This window comes from Xenopus laevis, chromosome 1L (assembly GCF_017654675.1).
Source record: "Xenopus laevis strain J_2021 chromosome 1L, Xenopus_laevis_v10.1, whole genome shotgun sequence".
Lineage (NCBI taxonomy): Eukaryota > Metazoa > Chordata > Amphibia > Anura > Pipidae > Xenopus > Xenopus laevis.
The window spans coordinates 162939121-162963746 of NC_054371.1; the positions used below are offsets into that span (position 1 = coordinate 162939121).

A 24626-nucleotide genomic window follows, 5' to 3' on the forward strand; every position below is an offset into this window, starting at 1 on the left:
GCAATTCTCAAATTGTCTATTAGGAAGGATACAGCAGAACGATGGAACCTTTTTTACTAGGGATGTTACTACACTTTAAAAATATACAGTGCTGTTAGTGCTCACATTACACGGTACTACCCTGTCATACTATGAGTTATACTTAAACATGTATGTATATAGGCCTCTTTACTCCATAACATGATGACAAAGCTCTTAAATAATTTAAGATGCCACCCTGTTATAGTTCCTGCAGCAAAAATATATCCACACTCCTCAAATCTATTGCTAGACGGCCTATGACACAGGGCCGCTCCTGACACGAGGCCACCTTTGGTAACTTTAAGAGGTTAATTTCCAGAAATTCGGCTCCATTAGTGCAGAGAGAGCAGTCACTGTACTATAATTACAGGATCACCCTGTAAACTCGTCCCAAATCTCATCCAAACTGGTCTTCAGTCTACCATTAACATAAAAAAGGTTTAGAGCCAGCTTGGGGGAAAGATCTTAAGGTATAAGCAAAGGATATACAGGGATTAGTTACATTGGTATAATAAAAGATGAGAGTCTCCAAAGACATATGTAATCTACTCCTCCATGTGCACACGTTATAGACAGACTTTTTCAAATAAACAACAGCATTACCTGCAGTAAAGTTGCATAAATCTACAGTTATGCCTGTCTAATATGAGACTGCAAGTGCATTGCATATATTTTGTGTTTTTTCTTTGATTTATGGCATGCCTTTTCTGCTAACAGGCGGCACAGCACGGATAGAAGAAAGGAAAACTGAATTCATTCAATTTCATTTGCTAAGTCGGCTGATTTATGAAGTTGCTGATTTATGAACAATTGATGTTTGGGCTTGGGCATATTGAAGGAACAAAATGGATGTGGGTTCTTTCACTTGCTTGTGTTTTCTTGCATCAATTTCTTTTTCTTCCGCACAAACAAGTTTTTTCCAAAATACATGTAAATGATTGGAAAATAATGATCTTTTCTTAATTGTGTAAATGTAGATAAATACTCACAGCAGATTGCACAGTAGATTAAAATTGGAAAAATATACTGCTGAGCAGTCACAAGTGTAAGTCTACCAAGGGACACCTGGGAAAGTCAAGTAAAGTGGCGGCATCACAATAATTTAGAAATTTCACCAAGCACTGTATTTTTCCCAAAAATGGGCAAATTGCCTGGTTAAAAAGTTGTTGCTCAGTATATTGGCACTTCCAAGTGAATTTGGGTTTTCCTGGTCCTTAAAACAGACTTAAGTGGAAAAAGGTTAAAGCTATAAAAAAAAGTTATGCTTTTTGGAACCATTTGACTCATATTCTAATTTTACTGATAAAAAGGATTTACGTTAGATAAGGGTTGGTTTTAAAATTGTTAAAAAAAACAAAAAATGTGTAAAGAACGGTATAAAGCCAATTAAACATCACCCTAGTTATAACCCCCATCCTCTTTAATGCCAGATATGCCCTGTATTTTCAAATAGATAGTGGGTTGAGGGAGAACCATGTTGTCTACAGCTGATATTGCAGTAGCCACATATACATCACAATATAACTCTTTATTGTAAAAATTTGAGTTAAACTGATATACAGATGAAGACAATTTCTCTTTTTTTACAAAAACATTTATTAAATAGAGCGCAATGTATTTTTTTTGTTTTATCTCTTTGCTCTCTTTTCGGCTGATGTTGGTAATATCTCTGAGCAAGATGAAGTACTGGCATCTTGATCCCATTCATGTCCCCGTTTTCGAATTATGTTTTTCTGGAGATAAAATACAATCAAAATATATTCTTTAGATAAATTGTGCTGCAAGGACTTACAAGTTGTTCAATAAAACACAGAAATTCCTCAGTGTAAGACAGGCTCCAAAAGTTTACACGCTCTGCTACACATCTGTATTTTTTATAAATTTTGTGCAGCAAAAGAGAACTTGTTAAATTCTTTAAAAGTGCTGGAAATTGTAGTTTAACAGCAGTGTAAGGCCTGGAATTTAACTCAATCTTCCGACCTGAAACACATGCAGACGTATGGCACATCACTCTCTATTCACTTGTATGAGATTTTTAGGGACATGTTTATCAAACGGTTAAATTTAGAGTTCGCTCTTTGATAGATGTGTGTCTTAAAATCCCATGGAACAGTATAGAGAGCATCAGAATTTTAATTTGGAGGACTGTGAAGAGCTCCAGTTCCACCTTTTTGATAAATATTCCCCACAGATGGAAAGAGATTAATAAAGCTTCTACATTTCAAAATGTAAATACCTTGATTGGAGGAGGCATTGTGTGGTCAACCCCATACATTAACCTTTCAACAGTATGCTTCATAGAATCGTCCTAAAATATAAGTGACAATTAATAAAAAAGCTGTACTGGGAGTAAAACATGAGCTACATTGCAAAGAAAGAAAATGGAAGGAAAACATACGGACATTTTGAAATACTTTATTCTGATATTATTTCTTCTGTTTAGATTTATCTGATCACAATTCAATATGTAGAACACACAAACACTACCACCAAACAAAAAACAACCCCAAAATATTCGTACCTGAAGCCAGGGATGTTCCAGTGCTTGTTTAGTGGTAAGTCTTTGCTCAGGATCAACAACAAGAAGATTCTTGACTAAATCAAATGCTAGAAAGACAATATATTTATGAGCCATCTTGCATGTATGTAAATTTTAAAAAATGATCTCGAGAGAGGCTGAGTGAACAGTGTTAACACATACAGTGGTGTGAAAAACTATTTGCCCCCTTCCTGATTTCTTATTCTTTTGCATGTTTGTCACACTTAAATGTTTCTGCTCATCAAAAACCATTAACTATTAGTCAAAGATAACATAATTGAACACAAAATGCAGTTTTTAAATGAAGGTTTACGTTATTAAGGGAGAAAAAAAACTCCAAATCTACATGGGCCTGTGTGAAAAAGTGATTGCCCCCCTTGTTAAAAAATAACTTAACTGTGGTTTATCACACCTGAGTTCAATTTCAAAGGTTATAAAGCCATTTCTAAAGCTTTGGGACTCCAGCGAACCACAGTGAGAGCCATTATCCACAAATGGCAAAAAAAATGGAACAGTGATGAACCTTCCCAGGAGTGGCCGGCCGACCAAAATTACCCCAAGAGCGCAGAGACAACTCATCCGAGAGGCCACAAAAGACCCCAGGACAACATCTAAAGAACTGCAGGCCTCACTTGCCTCAATTAAGGTCAGTGTTCACGACTCCACCATAAGAAAGAGACTGGGCAAAAACGGCCTGCATGGCAGATTTCCAAGGCGCAAACCACTTTTAAGCAAAAAGAACATTAAGGCTCGTCTCAATTTTGCTAAAAAACATCTCAATGATTGCCAGACTTTTGGGAAAATACCTTGTGGACCTACGAGACAAAAGTTGAACTTTTTGGAAGGTGCGCGTCCCGTTACATCTGGCGTAAAAGTAACACAGCATTTCAGAAAAAGAACATCATACCAACAGTAAAATATGGTGGTGGTAGTGTGATGGTCTGGGGTTGTTTTGCTGCTTCAGGACCTGGAAGACTTGCTGTGATAGATGGAACCATGAATTCTACTGACTACCAAAAAATCCTGAAGGAGAATGTCCGGCCATCTGTTCGTCAACTCAAGCGATCTTGGGTGCTGCAGCAGGACAATGACCCAAAACACACCAGCAAATCCACCTCTGAATGGCTGAAGAAAAACAAAATGAAGACTTTGGAGTGGCCTAGTCAAAGTCCTGACCTGAATCCTATTGAGATGTTGTGGCATGACCTTAAAAAGGCGGTTCATGCTAGAAAACCCTCAAATAAAGCTGAATTACAACAATTCTGCAAAGATGAGTGGGCCAAAATTCCTCCAGAGCGCTGTAAAAGACTCGTTGCAAGTTATCGCAAACGCTTGATTGCAGTTATTGCTGCTAAGGGTGGCCCAACCAGTTATTAGGTTCAGGGGCAATTACTTTTTCACACAGGTTTGGATTTCTTTTCTCCCTAAATAATAAAAACCCTCATTTAAAAACTGCATTTTGTGTTTACTTGTGTTATCTTTGACTAATAGTTAAATGTGTTTGATGATCAGAAACATTTTGTGTGACAAACATGCAAAAGAATAAGAAATCAGGAAGGGGGCAAATAGTTTTTCACACCACTGTACACTCACCTTGTTCTGATACATTTCTCCAAGCAGCAGCAATGTAGGTGTATTTTCCCTCTGCAATCTGATTTTTCAAGGGAATGTTACTATTTTGTTCTGAAAAGGGGGGATATCCACAAAGACTGAGAAATAAAAACAAAAACAGCAGAAGTGCTCTTCAGCAACAATTTAATCCTCTCCATAAAGAAATATAGAAATAGATACACAACACAGGTATGGGATCAGTTACCCAGAAACCCGTTATCCTGAAATGTCATATTATGGAAAGACCTTCTCCCACAGACTCCATTTATTCCCAATTCCAAAAAATGATTTCGTTTTTAAATAATAAAACAGTACCTTGTACTTGATCCAAACTAAGATATGATTAATCCTTTATTTAATGTTTACATGATTTTCTAGTAGGCTTAAAGGGGTTGTTCACCTTCCAAACACTTTTTTTCAGTTCAGTTGTTTTCAGATTCCCAGAAGATTTTTTTCAATTACTTTCCATTATTTATTTATTTTACTGTTTTTCCAAAATCTAAGTTTAAAGTTTAATGTCCCTGTCTCTGGTGTTTGAGTCTGGAAGCTCAGTTATTCAGGTGCAGACTCTAAACTGTTACAATTCTGCAACATTTAATTGATGCATTTTTAAGCAGCACCTGTGGAGTATTAGCAACTATTGTATCTATTGGGATGCTGCCACTTTGCAGAGTGCTTTGGGAAACTGGGCAGCAAACTGGAAAATGAGGTTCAATGTTGATAAATGCAAGGTTATGCACTTTGGCAAAAATAATATAAATGCAATATATACTAAATGGCAGTGTGTTGGGAGTTTCCTTAAATGAGAAGGATCTAGGGGTTTTTGTAGATAACAAGTTGTCTAATTCTGAGCAGTGTCATTCTGTGGCTACTAAAGCAAATTAAGTTCTGTCTTGCATAAAAAAGGGCATTAACTCAAGGGATGAAAACATAATTATGCCTCTTTATAGGTCCCTGGTGAGGCCTCATCTGGAGTATGCAGTGCAGTTTTGGACTCCAGTCCTTAAGACGGATATAAATGAGCTTGATAGAGTGCAGAGACTAAGTGCAACTAAATTGGTTAGAGGGATGGAAGACTTAAATTATGAGGGTAAACTGTCAAGGTTGGGGTTGTTTTATCTGGAAAAAAGGCGCTTGCGAGGGGACATGATTACACTTTACAATTACATTAGAGGACATCATAGACAAATGGCAGGGGACCTTTTTACCCATAAAGTGGATCACTGTACCAGAGGCCACCCCTTTAGACTAGAAGAAAAGAACTTTCATTTGAAGCAACGTAGGGGGTTCTTCACAGTGAGGACAGTGAGGTTGTGGAATGCACTGCCGGGTGATGATGTGATGGCTGATTCAGTTAATGCCTTTAAGAATGGCTTGGATGATTTTTTGGACAGACATAATATAAAAGGCTATTGTTATACTAAACTCTATAGTTAGTATAGGTATGGGTATATAGAATTTATGTGAAAGTAGGGAGGGGTGTGTATGGATGCTGGGTTTTCATTTGGTGGGGTTGAACTTGATGAACTGTCTTTTTTCAACCCGATTTAACGATGTAATTCTAGCAGCTGCCTTTAATGAAACTCCGGGATTCTGCTCAGCAGGGACAAAGATAAGAAATGTATCAACTAAATGTATCAATTTAGAACAATTTACAGGGTCGGCGACCCCCCCCTCCCAGAGCTGCTTTAGAAGGTGAAAAATTACACTTTACCCTCCAAATATTAGAAAAACGGCAACATATAGAAAATAGAAAGTAATTGGAAAAAGTAATCATTTCTGGTGATCTATCTGAAAACAACTTGTTGTTTGAAGGTGAACAAACCCTTTAAGGCAGGGGTGTCCAATCTGTGGCCCAAAGGCTGCATGCAGCCCAGGATGGATATGAATGCGGCCCAGGATGGATATGAATGCGGCCCAGCTTAAACTTCCGCCAATCCAGGAAACATCATGCACAGAGAGTGCATGTGTGCTTTAAATTTTACATGGGGTGTGCGGTGTATGGCTTCCTAGAGCAGGAAAAGCAGTTAACAAGTGAGCGTTTGGTTACTTACAAAGGCAGGTAAGAATTCTTCAGCTGTTATCGCCCGCTATGCTAGGGATATATGCAGCGCCTACATTTGTGAGCAAGTTTTTTCAAGAATGAACACACTAAGAGTAAAATTAGAACCAAATTATCTGATGAACACCTTGAGAATTCATGAGAATTGCAATTACTTCCCTTCAACCAGATATTGATACATTAGTTTCTCAAACACAATGTCAAAAATCCCACTAGGTTTATGATACCCTCTTTTCTTTTACAATAAAATAAATCAAAAGTTAGCATTAGTGTTTGAGTGTATTTCGAGTGTGGCCCAGATCATTTTTCTTCTTCCAATGTGGCCCAGGGAAGCCAAAAGGTTGGACACCCCTACTTTAAGGTATGAAGATCCAAGTTACGGAAAGACCCATTACCTGGAAAACCCCAGGTCCTGAGTATTCTGGATAAGTGGTCCCATACCTGTAGTATTTTCATGTCATTACATTACCACACAAAAAGGATGACTCCTAAACTCCAGCAATCCACTGCACTACTGTATCCAGTTGTGCCTGCTGTATTCAAAACTTCAGGCGCCAAGTATGTAGGAGTTCCACACAAAGTTCTCATTAAAGACGTTTCACCCAGAATTTTTGACTGTCCAAAATCCGTTATCTAAAACAAAAAAAAAAAAGTTTTCTGACTAATGATCCTCATTATGCATGGAAACATTGTACAAAATGTTTACTTTCCCCAAACATTAAACATGTCAACAGGGACCGTATGCAGTTAAGTCTGTTACACAGATGTCCTGGTGCATACCACACAAATCTATTCCAGTTATACTAAAACTGTATATGCATCATTCACACTGAATTGTTGTGGCAACACCATTGATTTAAACAGTGTGCAAAATAAAACAAAAACCACCATTAAGCTGGTCCTCAGAATCTGAAAAATAGAGCTCATTTACCTACACACACTGCATGATTTCATTAACAGTGGGCCCATATTTGGAAAACTGGCTGTATCTGAATGTTGGTCATACATGGGCCAAGTAGTAGAACTAGATTGTTATATGGTCAATCGTTCCATGGTATTATTGAATGCATATTAGCAAACAAATGAATGGCCAAATTGCACTTATCCAACTGAATAGCCTAGGTACGGCCAATCAAAACACTATTACCAACATTAGTTTATAATAGGAGAATGTTAGTGGTTATAATTGGTAATGGCAAATCAAAATGTGTTGAATCACTAGTGTAAATTCCATATATCACTAGTGTAAATTCTATATATCGCCATATATATCAAAAACTAAACCTTTAAAGTATAATGATAAAAGTCTTTGGTTTTCCCATGTAAGTTCCTGGCAATAAAAAAGCAGCGTATGATGTAGAACTAAGACTAATTTTACACAAGGTTAATTTCTAGCAGCTATAAAATGAAGGCTATTGTATAGAGAATTGTGTGTACATTACAAAGAACACTAGATTCAGTGGATGTTATTGGTACCTAGCACAATAAGTTTTGCAACCTAGAGAGCTACAAAGCCACTTTTGGCAATAGTAACAATAATCCATAAGGCATAGTAATTCCATCGCTAAAGAGGCTCCTAAAAAGAAAACTAAAAAGGCTCATATTAGAACATACTGTACACTGACATAATCAGGGATGTTTATATGTATAGGAAGGGAAACAAGGCACTTGTCTGATGTGAAAGAATTTTAATAACATACTCAATACATAATTTTTACTTTGGAAAACAGCAAAGAAGTACAAATTAGGCCTCAGGAAGTTTTCATTTCGATGATGCAAAACATCACATGAAATCCTTAATTCTTCATTACTGTCTGTAAGTACAGAAATATATTTACAAATGTTACCACTAAAGCGATGCCATGAAAAACAGCTCAATATTATCATACTATAATATTTAGTCCCTGTTTAAACTACCTATTGTTCATGTTGACCGCTTTTCGCCAATAGGTCTGCTTTCGTAAGGAATTACAGTCATATGAAAAAGTTTGGGAACCCCTCTTAATTCTTTGGAGTTTTGTTTATCATTGGCTGAGCTTTCAAATGAGCAACTTCCTTTTAATATACAACATGCCTTATGTAAACAGTAGTATTTCAGCAGTGACAACGTTTATTGGATTAACAGAAAATATGCAATATGCATCATAACAAAATAAAACAGGTGCATATATTTGGGCACCCCAACAGAGATATTACATCAATTCTTAGTTGAGCCTCCTTTTGCAAATGTAACAGCCTCTAGACGCCTCCTATAGCCTTTGATGAGTGTCTGGATTCTGGATGGAGGTATTTTTGACCATTCGTCCATACAAAATCTCTCAAGTTCAGTTAAATTTGATGGCTGCCGAGCATGGACAGCCTGCTTCAAATCATCCCATAGATTTTCGATAATATTCAAGTCGCGGGACTGTGATGGCCATTCCAGAATATTGTACTTCTCTCTCTGCATAAATGCCTTTGTAGATTTCGAAGTGTCTTTAGGGTCATTGTCTTGTTGGAATATCCAACCCCTGCGTAACTTCAACTTTGTGACTGATTCTTGAACATTATCCTGAAGAATTTGTGGATATTGGGTTTAATTCATACGACCCTCGACTTTAACAAGGGCCCCAGTCCCTGAACAAGCACAGATCCCCACAGCATGATGGAACCTCCATCAAATTTGACAGTAGGTAGCAGGTGTTTTTCTTGCCATGCAAAGCGCTTTTTGTTATGATAGGGACCAAAAGGGCTTCTTTCTCATCCCCCTGCCATACAGATGTTCTTTGTGCAAATTGGGAAGAATTGTAGAACGATGTACAGATACACCATCTGCAGTAAGATGTTCTTGCAGGTCTTTGGCGGTGATCTTTGGGTTGTCTGTAACCATTCTCACAATCCCCCGCATATGCCGCTCCTGTATTTTTCTTGGCCTGCCAGACCTGGGTTTTACAGCAACTGTGCCTGTGGCCTTCCATTTCCTGATTACATTCCTTACAGTTTAAACCTCTGACAGCTTTTTGTAGCCTCCCCTTAAACCATGATACTGAACAATCTTTGTTTTCAGATCTTTTGAGAGTTGCTTTGAGGATCCCATGTGGTCACTCTTCAGAGGAGTCAAGCAGAAGCACAACTTGCAATTGGCCACCTTAAATACCTTTTCTCGTGATTGGACACACCTGCCTATGAGGCTTACCGAGCTAATCCAACCAATGTGGTGTTGACATTAATCAGTATTGAGTAGTTACATGCATTCAAATAAGCAAAATTACAAGGGTACCCACATTTTTGCAGGGCCAGTTTTCACATTTGATTTAATTTCATACAACTTAACACTGCTTCACTAAAATTCTTTGTTCAGAAAACACCCCAGTACTCCGATGATCCTGGGAAATGTAAGACATACCACATACCAAAAAAGTCAGAAGTAAGTTGTGTCTAAAATAAGCTATCAAACAAAATAACTCATTAATACAGTGTATACTTTCAGCAAATACTTATCTTCCGTGTGCGAATCAGAGTATTAGTGTTAAGTGATTGCAAAGGTTTCCATGTACCCACAATACATATGATGCTTTCTACTCTCCAGTTTTCAACACTGCAGTCTTACCTCTGCCTCCTTGACTGGTGCTCATCTCTTTGCCATTCTGCCTTGATACTCAGGCCTCCTCCCAAAGAAGTTCAAAGGTTGGGTTGAGGAGGATTAAGCACCCATTAATAAGAAAGGACAATGAAAAATAGCTAAGCACTGATAGCAATGAGAGAATCGTGGAGGGTTGACCATAAAGACAGAAGAGCAGAGGAGGGGAGAGCACAGATACATGTCATGGTACATGGAAAACTGTTAACATGACTGAACTCTAGTCTTATACAAGCAATAAAGGAGAACTAAAGCCTAACTAAAAAAGTAGGCTAGAAATGTTGTACATTATGTTTTGGTCTTCTGTACCAGCCCAAGGCAACCACAGCAACTAGCACCAGAATTGTATAATCAGCCCTGTAGCATCAGCTTCTATTACAGACAAAACTCATGTTCTGCTTGATAATTTGTGATGACCCCTAAGCTTAGCTTCTCAACAGCTGCTCAGAGCCCACTGAGTCTGTGAGTGTCACAGACACTTTCCAAGATGGTGACCCCCTGTGACAAGTTTGAAGTCCTTGGTCATTGCTGCTATTGAGATCCTGAAACTTTGGCCGGTACAATAAGTGCAGTATATAAAATATGGCATTTAACATAAACATATTGATTTTTAGGGCTTAGTTCTCTTTAAAGACATGTATCTTGGGTGAGGATGTTCTAAAACACTGCAGCTCAACATAATCTCAGATATTATAATAGATATAAGCGGTTAGTATTACACCAGAAAAACTAGAGACATACCTTTATGCAACATTCTTCACTAGTGGATGACAACAGCACATTTTCAGGCTTCAGATCACGATGTATCACCCCATTTTCATGGAGGTACTAAAGTGTAAATCAATATTCAGTAAGATTCAAAACAACTTATTGTCTAGAAGAGAATGCGTAACAGGAAAGCATTACATGACCATCTGCAATACAGATATAGTACATAATAATGTAGAGAACATGATGAAGGCAGGTGGAATCATGTATATTTAGGCGAGAGATCAGCATTTAATCAATGAATATTGTTATGGGTAAAGAAAGCCTTTCACTTTTCAGAATAGCATATATAGTTAAAGCTGACCCGTGCAATGAACAAAAACCTAATTTGTGCAATTTGCTAAAACGGAGGCAAAATTGGGGGTACACTGACCTAATGAAAAAGGTATTTTTCATAGTTCTGAATTCAAGTGCTTATACTGATGCAAGGGAACCCTGGAATTACTACAATCTTGGACATGGTGGTAGTTTCATTTTTCCAATAGCGGGCTGCATCAACTACTGACTTGTGACAGGTAATCATGGCCATCACAACTTGTGAGAAATTTGCCTAATGAATGCTGATTTCTGTCTATACAGGTGCATGGCACACAAGAAGTGATGGTTAGAACTGTGTGCATGCAATTACACTGGAGAAATCAAATGGCAGTTTGTGTCTCAAAATTGCACTTTGTAAAATGTTCATAAATTTGGCTTTATGCTCTATGTTCCATGCAATGCAGTTTTCTAAACTTTAGTTATTGTTTTGTTTAAGTTTTACTAGTAAATACAGTACAGGTATTATATTGCTGAATGGATTACCTGAACAGCTAGCAGCATCTGATAAAAATACAGTTTGGCAATTGGTTCTCGGAGTCTTGTCGAATTTACCACCCTGTCAAACAGTTCGCCTCCTTCCATCCTACAAAACAATGTCACCAAATTATCAAGGTTTACAACTCCAGTTAACATTTTTTAGCTCGTTTCTTTAGCAGAATTAAAAGAGGATTCAATGCTTTATATATTTTTCCTTTAAAGATACATGCTTGCTTTACAAGGGCACTTTTTTGTTGGAGATTCGCTAGACACCTCACCGTCACACAATTTGACATGTGAGGATATCCTGGCTCCCTTGTAATTATATTTGGTCAATAAGTAATATTCACTTTTATAGGGGTTTTGCATATATGGGATTTATTATCTGTTATGTTTGGAACCTGGGGTTTAATTTTCTGTAACTTGTATCTCAATACCATAAGGCTACTAAAAAGTACTGAACATGAAATAAATGCAATAGGATTGTTTTACCCACCAGTGTAGATGTATGCAGAGGATTTATCATTCAGTAAAAGGACCAGTTTGTTATTGAAGAGAAAAAGGACATAATAAAATTTAAAAAAAAAATCACAATCATTTGCTGCAGGGTTTCACAGTAAACATGTTTTTGAGTTTTTATTTATTGCGGTCACATCTACATTTGTTTGTACAGCTTGCTCTTTCAGATAACTAGAAGGGTTATTTTATAATCTAGATAGAAAGTTGATCTTTGATCTCTTTATGTTGGGATGCATTTTATAGACACCATTATAGCTCACAGGGTGGATGGGGTGCAGGGTGTTTAATGTCTCCCCAATTCCAATGCTGAACTTGTAAGTATCATCTAGCAAATGTTGAAACACAGCATATGAAAGATATCAAAAACTACTTACAGTTCCAACACAATGTAATAGAAGTCCTCAGAGTCAAAAAAATTCTCTATTTTAATGATACAGGGCTGGAAAAAAAATCCAAACGATAAGTGAACATTGTTACAGAGTTTAATGCATACTCACAGTTATATTCAATCGGGAAATTAAGGGTTAATAAAATGTTATGGCTTCTAATGTATCAGTAAAGACTCAATGACAGCCTGGTTTGGTTAAACTTGGTTAATTAGTACGTACTGTTTTTCTTATATGATTGAGAGGAAACCTTCAGTTGAAAACTAACTCCTTTTTGGTATTTTTGGGCAAATAACTACTACTTACATCAAACAGGATATAGGCTGCTCTGACACGGAGGAATTTTATTGGTGAGATCAATCTGGTGTATTAGCAATTGAAAGGGTAATATCTGGTATTAGAGCACGGAGAGGATGCCCTAAAGAGGTTACCAGTGGTATTTTGAATACCCAACCCTATTGTCTCGCGTACCATTACAGACCTAATGGGGTACCTTATCATCATTTATTTATATTCTAACGAACTGGGAATTAATAGTGAATAACAAACAAGGGTTTACAGATTACAATAGGATTAAAGGGCCCTGCACGCAACAGTTTACAAACTAAGGGGTTTATGTAATAAAAGGCAATAAATTTGCCCAGGGGCAGCAAACCATAGAAACCAATCAGCAGGTAGCATTTACTGGTCACCAATTTAAATGCAAACATCTTATTGGTTACTATGGGTTACTGCTCCTGGGCAAACTTAGTGCCTTATATTACATATGGGGGTAAGGGTTAGGGTACAATTGAGACATTAGGATTTTAGAAACAATTTTGTGATTTATGATACAGCAATTAATTAAGGTACATTGAATAAGCTTCTTCAAATAGGTGGGTCTTTAAGGAGCGTTTGAAAGTTTGGAAAGAACTCTGACAGCTCGAGGCAGAGAGTTCCAGAGAAAAGCAGAAGCCAGAGAGAAGTCTTGTAAATGAGAATGGGTAGAAGTGTTGTGAGGAGAAGCGAGGCGAAGGTTGCGTACCTGAAGAACATGTACTGGAACTGTGTGCATATTTAAGCAAAAGCTACTCACCAAAGTCCCTCCTTGTTTCTAAAAAGGATGGACTGACTGCACTGAATATATACATTTTTATTCCTTCTAGAGGGCACTACAGCCTGAGTATTTTTTATATTCAATGTTTTTTTTTTTAACTCATTATTGTATTAATTGTGTTATGGTACTAATCAACCAGAGATACTGTATATTTTAAAGGAAAATGTTCTGATTTATTTATACAACATGGCTATGCCAAGGTATTTACACACCTATTAAGTTTTTATCACAATGCCCTAAGAGCTATTGGGAAGATTTCAGAACTTTGAATTATGTGCCTCAACACCACACCATCTTACTAGTGGCTCAAACACTCATAGCTCTACAAAGGATACAATATGCTGACAATTTCTACTGATTGGGTTATTTAAAAAAATACTTACATGATCAAGTTTTTTCAGGATCTCTATTTCTGTGTCAACAGATATAGGGTGTTCCTACAAAAGACATAAAATATATTTTCTAGTTATCAGTTTCTAGTGTGGCGAAATAGAGTAAAATAGAAAACAAACATATTCTGCAATATGCTGTGTCCTCAAGCAAAGTTATGTTCCTCCATAAATACTCATCTCTGCCGCAGCTTCCTTTTTCAGGAAAAGGCTTTATTTATATGAACGCGTCTTTTATATATTCAAGGTGATTTGTTGAAAACTTGATTAATTCAAGCAATTTGCCTCACAAACTTGACCTTTGATAAATAACCCCCTTAAAGAGCACAGACACATAGTACTTGGAGCACTCAGCAGCTAGGCACTGGACATATGGGGGGGGGGGGTGTATACAGGAAATAAATAAGATATACTGAATCATGATGTAAAAATTTCCTCAGCCACCCCAGCCACCCCCCAACAAATAAATTTATGTTTACTTACATTACTAGAAGTGTTCATTTTAAATTTTCTTTTACTGATGATTTTTACAGCAACCTTCTTGCATACTGACTTTTGAAAAGCCAATTTCACTTCCCCGCAAGCCCCACTAGCAATGAAAAAAAGAAAACATGTTAAATCTCATATAGCAGAAGATCTGTGAGCAGGGCTCAATGTATTAGAAATCGCCAAATTATGGCTAGGCCATCTCCAGTAAAGCAAATTAAGAAAAATGTACTTTACAGGACATGGCCTTCCCTGATTTCAGAGTAGAACCCCAATTTTACATTTTTCTGAAAAATCTTTTTGTAAAAATCGGGGGAAAATGTAAAATCACGGAACAGCATTATGCATTATATTTTGGAGGGACCACATTAAAAAAAAAATTGCAAATGAAGGAAAACTTAAGATCATGGTACATAAAATTGAGGTTTTACAGTATTTTATTTTAGTGTATATATGAAGGTATGGGATCCATTATCCAGAAAGCTCCAAATTATGGGATGCCATCTCCCAAAAACTCAGTTTTACACAAATAATCCAAATAAAAAATGATTTCCTTTTTCCTTGTAATAATAAAACCATACCTTGTACTTGATCCTAACTAAGGTATAATTAATCCTTAATGGAGGCAAACCAGCCTATTGGGTTTATTTAACTTTCTGGATAACAGGTCCCATACATGTGCGTGTGTGTACATATATACACACACACATATATATACAAATTACATATTAAATTTTCATATATTAAGTACTGCTGATCAAAACACTGCACATTTACACATGTAGACACATCTCACCTTCCGATTGGCCTTGACATGATGTATTTATCAATGAAGTCCTTAGGATATATAGTCTGATCATCCACAGACAAATCTGAAAAAACAAAAACTGCAGGAAATTTCATGTAAAAAATGTGTGTTTTCTGCTAAAAACAAGCAAGTCACGGTGTCTACTTTACGGTTTTAGATAAATAGAGCAAATAAATAAAACAGATAAAGAGTTAAAATAGTTATACATTTCAGTCCTTCTATAAATTTTGCAGGTAGGAAAAACCGAAATCCATCCACAGTCCAAACCTCATGGAATTCACCTCACCCATTTTTGGTTGGGTAAGTGGTGAATAAACTGGACAAAAAGGAAATGCAGAAGCAGAGCCAGATTCCCAAGAGATTTTGCGAACCCTGCTAGAATTCTTTATGATAGACAGATTGGGGCATTACGAGAAGCACCAGACATAAAAGCACAAATTTGTAAAATACGTGTAATTTGCATAATTGTGTATCTGTGATTCGGGAACCTGTTCCATGGTGGGATGCAGGCCGGAAAACAAAAAGAGATGCCATAGTGTGAAGGAGGCTGTTACACATCATATTTGGTTTATTTGAGGGGGTTTTTTGATAGACAAGTTATCTACATCCAAATTATAGAAAGATCCCTTATTTGGAATACCCCAGGTCCCAAACATTCCTAATAATAGATCCCATACCTGGACTAAAAAGGAGCACCTCACTAGCTATTTCCAGTGCTGATTAACACTTCCTGCACAAACAGCTGAGCAGCTCAAATGAAAGTAGCCTCAGGAAAAAAAAATCTTTCCAAGCTAAAAATTCCCCCATGCCACAAATATACATTTCTGGGCCAAAATCCACCCGTGTGGACACTGAAAGACAGATAAAAATGCTGCTGAAACCCTGAGTTCAAGTGCCAACTTAAATAATGCCACCATGGCTAGAGCTTTGTCAGATAGACCAAAAACTGGCTAATATTTTTACTGTGTAATGGATCTTCCCTTTCTGTTCTGCATTTGAGAAGATTATTGGCAATTTACAGGGGCAAAGGTGTCTTCTTACCCCTTATGATACAAAAAAACAAAGGCTGATCTTCATTTTGAGTAAAAAAAAAAAAAAAAAAAAGCTTTCCTTTCTGAAGTCAAGATGACTCTTCTGGCCAATCGAATTTTTCTTTGAGGCCTTTGAAGTTTCCTAGAATCCCCACCTTTTATTAACCATAGGAAAGACTCAAACATATTTTTATATCTTAGCTATAAAGCACACATGGTGAAGAAGCCTTAACTGGCAAAATCCTGAAAATGCTCAAATGAAAAAGTGCAATTGTACCAGCAGCATAGATTCTACATACTACACCATGTTTACTGGCAACACACAGTGTGGCACTGGAACAGAGAAAGGGTTTGAAAGGGTCAAACACCCTTTAATTACATCGTTAAAGAAAGGAATTGTTTGCAGTTAACCATTGTCTGCATTTGAAGACTAATAAATGCTGCCATCTTGAGGGCATACAAGGCAAAGTAATCTAAACATAGAATTACATGTGAACATTTTTGCTGAACTAATCTTCCCTAGATATACTGTACAAATGATGGTATAAAGTTTATTAGGTTACTTCAGTAAGACCAAGCAGGCTATCCAATGTTATTCATGCCATAGATGCCTGGTGAATGGTGATGAAGCCCCCAGGCTATTCACCTACTATATATGAACTATGCTTTTCTTTACTAGGTATAGTATATATATGTATATATGTGTGTGTATATATATATATATATATATATATATATATATATATATATATATATATATATATATATATATATATATGTGTGTGTATGTATATATAAAAAAACACAACAGTAATGTGTTTTTTACTTACAGAATCATGTGCCATTTGGATGGCACAAGAATTTGCCTCCTCCTTTTAGAATAAGAAACACATCGCTGTTACAGAAACATAAGTTGCACTGAAAATGTAAAAAGTCTAGAAAGGCAAAGCGCTCCAGGGTAATATTTTCTGATTTGGGTTAAAAAAAATATAAATGAATAAATAAAAGCACCTAAAAAAATCAGCATTAAGAAAAGTAATAAAAAATAGCAAAAAAATAAAGGGAATTATAATTATTAAATTCATGTCATAATTCTACTGAAACAGAAATGTAGCACCTTTATTAGTTGGTAATGAAAGTGCAATCTCGGCATTATTTGTTAAAGGCAATGTCCGCCCTTTTCCAATAATCTCCTTGTTAACAAATGTTCCGTTGCCGCTCAGATCTTCTATGTAAGCAACACGGGAGTGTCCATGACCTAATTCCTATACAAATACAAATGGAAGACAAACAAAAACCGCAATTTCAGTAAGATACGTGTAGTCAAATGTTCAATGGCTGCAAATTCTATTATTTGATCAACTACCAGTGATGTTTGGATGACATTCGCAGCAGAAATATACCATCCCTCATTAACAACAGGCTGCAAGATATGAACAAAAGAGATAAATCCCTCTAAACAGCTCTATTTTAACTGCAAACTTTGGGTCAGAAAGGCAATGGCTCTTTTGTTAAAAAAAGAAAGGCAATGGCTAGTGATTGAAGCTAGGGAATATCCATTTCAACCCTTGAGCACAGAACTCAGTCTTTTTCAATTTTCTCTGCCAGCAGTAAAATGCCCCATGTTCTTTAGCCTTTAGACTGCTTTTACAGACATTTTTGCTACAGACTTAGCAAGCCATAAAATTACAGCTATTTATCAGAATAATAGAGGTTTTAAATACATGTAAACTGGGTTGTTCACCTTCCAAACACACTTTTCAGTTGGGTTTAGGGATGGGCGAATTTAACCCGTTTCGATTCACCAAAAATTTGCCGTCGGCGAAATGTCGCAGACACTCATTAAAGTCTATTGGCATCAAAAAAAATTTGTTGCACGCCACCATACAATTCTATGGGCGTCATTTTTTCGGGGGAAACAAGGCAAACAATTCGCCAATCCCTAGTTGGGTTCTTTTTAGATTTTTCACCAGGAATAAAGATTTTTTAGTTTCAAGTTTTAAGGTTCCTGTCTCTGGTGTTTCAATCTGACAGCTCAGTAATTCAGGCGCAGGTTCTGAACTGTTACAATTTTGCAAAATGTAGTTGATACATTTCTCAGCAAAATCTCGAGTATTGTATCAATTCTAACAGCTGCCTTTGTCAAAACTCCGGGATTCTACAAAGATAAGAAATGTATCAACTAAATGTATCAATTTAGAACAGTTTACAGAGTCGGCGACCCCCCCCAAAGCTGCTTTAGAAAGCGAAAGATTAAACTCTAAGCTTCAATACGGTCACAATTAGAAATTGATCTGAAAAACTCTTTATTTCTGGTGAACTATCTGAAATCAACTGAACTGAAAAAAGTGTTTGATGGTGAACAACCCCTTGATATCAAGAAAAAAATGAAGAGCACCAAAATAAAAAGTAACCAAACATGCCTACCTGAAATATTCTGAAGTGCCTTTTGCTATATGTTTTGTACCTGTCGGTCTGGTTTAGTACTGGAATATCAAAGGTGTAATCACATTTTTTGTCTCTTCCAAATACATATTCTTCATGCAGGCAATCTTTTGAAAACAAATTAAAGCATGGTTAAGTTATTATGTACAAACAGCAGCATGATTGAAATAAGTGGTTTATTTTGCTAAACTCCCATCAGCCCAGAGGGTAGAAACTACCTGCCACTGTATTTAATGGAAACCACCTTATTATGACTGGTAGATTCAGTTTTCAGCCCAAATATGCAGAATATGCTCCCCCCCTTCCCCCGGAGCTGCTTCAGAAAGACATAGGAAGGTCAAAAATGGATCATTAAAGGGAGTTATTTATTAAAATCTGAATTTATCTCATATTTTATTTAAAAAAAAAAAAAAAAAACACAACCAAAACTCCAATGCCCAATTTTAGCTTATTTATTAATAAAAAAAAATTAAAAATACTTTATTTAATCGGATCGTGGAAAAACTTGACAAAATCAAGCAAACACCATAATCGCTTAAAATTTTTTGGGGTTTTCCCCCCCCGAATCGCTAGATTTTTCGAGTTTTTGTCTGAAAACCCCCAAAAAAAGGTGTATTCTAAGGCTATAGTAGCGCAGATCACTATGACTTCAAATTGAGAATACACGACCTCAACAGGTGGGAGATGGTGGATTTTTGAATTTGGGCTTTTTGCAGCATCAGATATAATAAGTCTTGAAAATTTAGTTTTTTTTTTTTTTTCACAAAGAATTCTAGTTTTTGTCCCAAAAAGCTTGATCAGAAAAATTTGAGGTTTAATAAATAACCCCCTAATTGTCAATATTAGAAATATTCACAAATAGAAAATAACTTTAAAAAAAAAACATTTATTTTTTGGAGAGCTGAAAACAACTGAACTAAGCACAATTTCTACATTCATATTTTGAAGAGTTTTCAGCCTTTGTAACATAATGGGCTATTTACAGAACTACCTTAGACATAGATACATTTAAGAAATTCTGTTTTTCTCACAGTTTCAAAGTCTTTAGTACTGTAAAATATAGATAACACAAAACTAAAACTTAATAATAAAAATATTTTTTATGTATTTATAATTACCTTTTTAGTACAGGAGCTCTCCAGTTTATCACTTAAACTGCTGTCTGGTTGCTACTCACTGTCTCCAGAAATTGGGCAGTGATTGCAATGACTGAAAGAGGAATAGCACAAGGCCTAAACAGGGAAAAAATAAAGGTACAAATCAGTGGGGGTCATTTACCAACACTGGGCAAATTGGCCCATGGGCAGTAACCTATGGCAACCAATCAAATTGTTGTATTCATTGTTCCACCTGCAGCTGCCTTTAAGAAGCCAATCACTGATTGGTTGCTATGGGTAACTAAACATAGGCACGTATGCCCAGTTTTGATAAATGAGCCCCAGTGTGTTTCCATTTACTAGAAACACTGACCCTAGCAGCCAGACAGCAGATTATATAAGAGTCTGAAGAGAGATAATATATAGGCAACCTAGAGCTGATCTTAACTCTATCTCAAAGCAGTTACATTTTCATGTGAACTGTCTGCATGTTGCAAAAGTGTTTTGGTTATACGGATATCAGGAACAGAATATTTCTGGGATATTCAACAAAGTATGTACCATGATTTAGAAAGCCCTTCCCAAGAGCCCAGAGACGACCCCAAGGCTGGGGTATATCCTCGTCTATCTCAGGGTCTTCAGGAATGGACGCAAGATCTTGCACTGGAACAGTATCCAAAGAACTTAATGTACCCGATGAAGACGACTGACTGTAAGATTGAGGAGCACTGGAGGACGAGGAACTTGAAGTGCCCTGAGATTGTTGCGACTCTGTTTTAGTATCACGAGACATCATTTACCTAGGTAAAATAATGAATATTGGTAATTTAGCCATTAATGTCACTGTACAGGTGAGGTTCCCTCTACAATTGTGTGGCAACCCCTGTAATAAAATTTTCAATGCATCATAGAGAGGGAAAAAAAGAATTCCACAGGGCAAATTCATGTATCTTTTGTAAGATCTGACACTGACCAGTACTTTTTCCAAACTTGAAATGAAGGCTACATTTCCATGGTAATGCTGAACACATACTTTTGCTTAAAGCTGGCCACAGATGCATTCATAAAATTGCATGAATCTTCGTTGCATCCATTTTTCGCACAGTGTGTAGATTGTCCCAACATTTTTCATATCATGGCGATCGGTCGTTTAGTTGATCGGACAGGTTAGAAGATTTCTGTCGGCTAATGATAATATCGCTGCGTGTATTGCCTATCTGACGATATCAATGGGTGACTGTCACTACCATTTGTTAATTCATGGCCAGAACATCGTGTGATTTGTTCTTTTTGCTACTTTATTTAATCTGAAAGGTTAGTGGTAGGTCGGGAGATTGCACCGCACAAACATTTGTCGCACATAAGTATATATCTGCATGTTTATGGCCAGCTTAAGCCTCACAAACGTATGGGGTTTTTGGTAGACCCATTTATCAAAGTTCATATTAATTTTTTTTTTTTTCTTCAAACTAAAAAAAAAAAAAAACTTACTTAGAAGATCCTAATACAGGTATGGAATCCGTTATCTGGAAACCCGTTATCCAGAAAGCTCAGAATTACAGAAAGGCCATCTCCCATAGACTCCATTTTATACAAATAATCCTCTAAAATATACTAATACGGATGCTAAAAGTTAATTAAAAGGTGGCAGGGCCAACCACAGAGCCAAGTGGATGCACAGCCAGGCACTCCAGGGAATACATTTCAATCTGCAGCCATCCCAATAACAGTGAAAATATTACTGGGGAATGAGATTGTACCATACAAAGCTAGCATACTATCTGTCCTAATATAGAGGTGGGCCTTGCTGTGTTCTAGGAGAGGGGGTCCATACTGACCCTGGAAGCACGAAAGGTTGATACCTTTACCCAGCTTCTGCTTGTTATAATGGGCCCATCTGGGAACCAAGTGCATTTGCAGCTCCCCTGGGAGAGTCAGTGGGTGGTCTGTAAATAACCCACATCTGGTCTTATCTTACAAGTGGGTGCCTTGGCCACAAAACTCAGCCAGCTCCTTCTATCATTGGTTCCTGTCTGCATCATTTAACAAGACTATCAGATATAGATGAACTAGAACTCTCTTCTCCTACCAGGGGAGTTGGTCCATAAATCCTTCAAGGCCGACTCCTCATTTTATGGTACCTCCAGTGTTTTTAAAGGAACAAGACCACCAGAAACTGTATCAAATTAATTAAAATATTACTTCATGTTGCTCTGCACTGGTAAAACTGGCAAGTTTGCTACAGAAAGACTACTATAGTTTTTATAAACAAGCTGCTGTGTAACCATGGGGCAGCCATTCAATCTGGAAATAATCAGAAAAGGTACAAATTACACAGATAGGCCATGTCTCATACAATGGTGTTTTATCTGTTATTTGCTATGTAACCTGTGCAAACACACAGCTTTCCCAGTGCATGCTAACAGTATATTATATGTGAATTTCTTTAAAACACTTTAATTATTTGGTGTTACTGATCCTTTAATATACTAATGTATTTTCCATGTAGATTGAAAGAAGGTAAGTACCCAACATACAAGGAATTGTATCACTGTCAAAGCTGAAAAATATAAACCACATCATTTGGTAATTCTTAGGGATGCACCGAATCCAGGATTCGGTTCAGGATTCTGCCAGGATTCGGCCTTTATCAGCAGGATTGGGCCGAATTGGATCCTAATTGGCATTTCCAAATTAGGGATAGGGAGGGAAATTGTGTGAGTTTTTGTCACAAAACAAGGAAGTAATTTTTTTCCCCTTCCCACCACTAATTTGCATATGTAAATTAGGATTTGGATTCAGTTCAATATTCAGCCAAACCTTTCGCAAAGGATTCAAGGGTCCCCTAGTAATTGTAAACCAATCATAGTTAAACTACATAGAGCAAAAACAATTATATATAATATATATATATATATTATAAACCTAAAACAACTTATATATTAATTGAACTTGGCATATATCTGTAATTATTAGAAGTCTGTAAATTTTTGGTGAATCCAACTCCAAATACCCAGCTCCCGACTTTGACTTCACCGTTCTGGCTCCTATATGACCTCCACAAGACTGAACAAACTACTTTTGTAATTGTGATTTAAAGGAGATCCTCTACTTTAGCACCTGGGGCTGCCGAGAATCCAGACCATTTCAGGAATGAATGAATGAATGAATGAGTATATACTAGGTTGATGTCCAATGCTTTAAACACTATCTTCAGATATCTTTCATACTTGAAAGCAGGGCTGCCATCAGAAATTACGGGGCCCCAAACAAACAAAATTAGCAGAACTGAACTTTTTGAGTCTAATTCAGTCTATTCCTTGCATAGTTTGTCAAGGCAGCAGCTGTAATGTAGGGAGTGTACTTGAAACAGAGCAGCAAACTATAGATAATTGACTCTATTGCTTTAAGTGAGGAGATTTCAGCTTTAAACAATTGAAAGAGAGTGTGGAATAGGGACTAACACAATGACATATATGGTCTGAGATTTCAATGGGCGATTTTAACCAAATACTAATTATTATGATTATATGTGATTTACAAGTGCCTAGGTTTTTTCCCAAGGCTATTGTCACACTGGGCTGAATCAGCCCCTACCCTCAAATCAGCATTCTTCTGTGCCTGCACCCGGAAACCAATGCTTTGGCCTGGTGCAGGTACATGGAGCGGATTTCAATGTTGAAATACAAAGTCATGTGTTTTTGAGTCGAGATTGCTCCATGTTTCTGCACCCAGGCTGGCACCGTGGTTCTGGGTGCAGGCACAGCAGTTCACTAATTGAAGCGTAGGGGCGGATTCTCAGCCTGAGTTTATGTGCGGCTGAGAGTCAGCCCAGTGTGGCCATAGTTAAAGCACTTACTTGGATTAGCCAGGTCCTCCTGTTGTCAATGAGCAGCAGAATCAGAATCATTGTTTTGTCACAGATGTCTAATCCCAGTAAATCCGCACTGGGGATTGGATAAACTAGAGGGTGAAATCTGAACTTCCCCCTTCAGCATATCCAGTCCCCATGCGGATTTACATGGACTAGCAGTACAGAAAGCTGTTAGAAGAAAGAAGATACAGACACCCTTGTCCTGCCTAGGGTTGCCTCCTGGCCGGTATTTTACTGGCCTGGCCGGTAAAAATGATGGTTGATCCCAAAAATCAGACGATATTCTGCCCGTGACAGCAATAGTGCAAAAGCTATGTCCTACAAATTCTAGTGACAAGCTCCCATTGATATGGTCAGAACCTACTTTGGTCTGAGTCAATTGTCTTCTCCTGATGTCCAGCCCTGTATATGGCAGTATTTCTAGTGCATTACATTTAATGCATTTGTTTACAAGAAAATCTTCTGTATAAAATGCTTTAGCCTGCCCTCCTTTATAAACTCCCATGGAGCTCCTTTAATGAGTAATAATGATGGTAAATAATAGAAAAGCTACATTTAATTCGTATGGATATCTGTCAAGTGTTCTAGAAGATAAATAGTAGCGTGTAAAAGGCCCCTATAGCCTTACATTTCCAGCTATTTGTGCAAAATGATTTCCTAAGTACTCAGCACCCAATCTGCTTGTTATCAGAGCCCATAAATACTGAATACTGAACCCCGATTTGTTAGGTTGTCTTCAACAAGAAGAGGAATCCCTGACAAACGAATCACAAACCTGGAAAGCTTGTTTTGCTACAGGTGAATGTGCGTGCGTTTCTCCAGCAGCGGAAAAGGCGCTCCCCGTCTCCAGCACCTGTGGCGCACGCCCCTCCTCTACCTGAAGCGAAATATTAGCGCTAATAACACTTTACAGTACAGACAAGTGATCCTGAACCCACGCTCTTTGCAAATCATAACCTATCAGGCCGTCGCCTTCATTTCAAGTAAAATCACAGGGAGAAAGTGCAGTTTCTTCTTTTTGCCGCCATGTACAGTTAAACGCGACAGCCAATCAGAGTATGGAACGCAATCACGCGGACT

At 37.3% G+C, this 24626-nt stretch overlaps 1 protein-coding gene across 1 annotated transcript; it reads right to left on the reverse strand.

Moving 5' to 3' along the window:
- Positions 1–1599: 1599 nt before the first annotated feature.
- chek2.L (checkpoint kinase 2 L homeolog) lies at positions 1600–24541 on the reverse strand. Its single transcript, NM_001088547.1, is given in 15 exon segments — positions 1600–1754; positions 2258–2329; positions 2543–2628; positions 4154–4269; positions 6703–6866; positions 10594–10680; positions 11422–11521; positions 12309–12373; positions 13800–13853; positions 14289–14394; positions 15088–15178; positions 17248–17395; positions 18558–18682; positions 20234–20472; positions 24322–24541. Coding segments are annotated over 14 exon segments (1554 nt in total). The 5' UTR covers positions 20469–20472; positions 24322–24541; the 3' UTR covers positions 1600–1649.
- Positions 24542–24626: the final 85 nt, after the last annotated feature.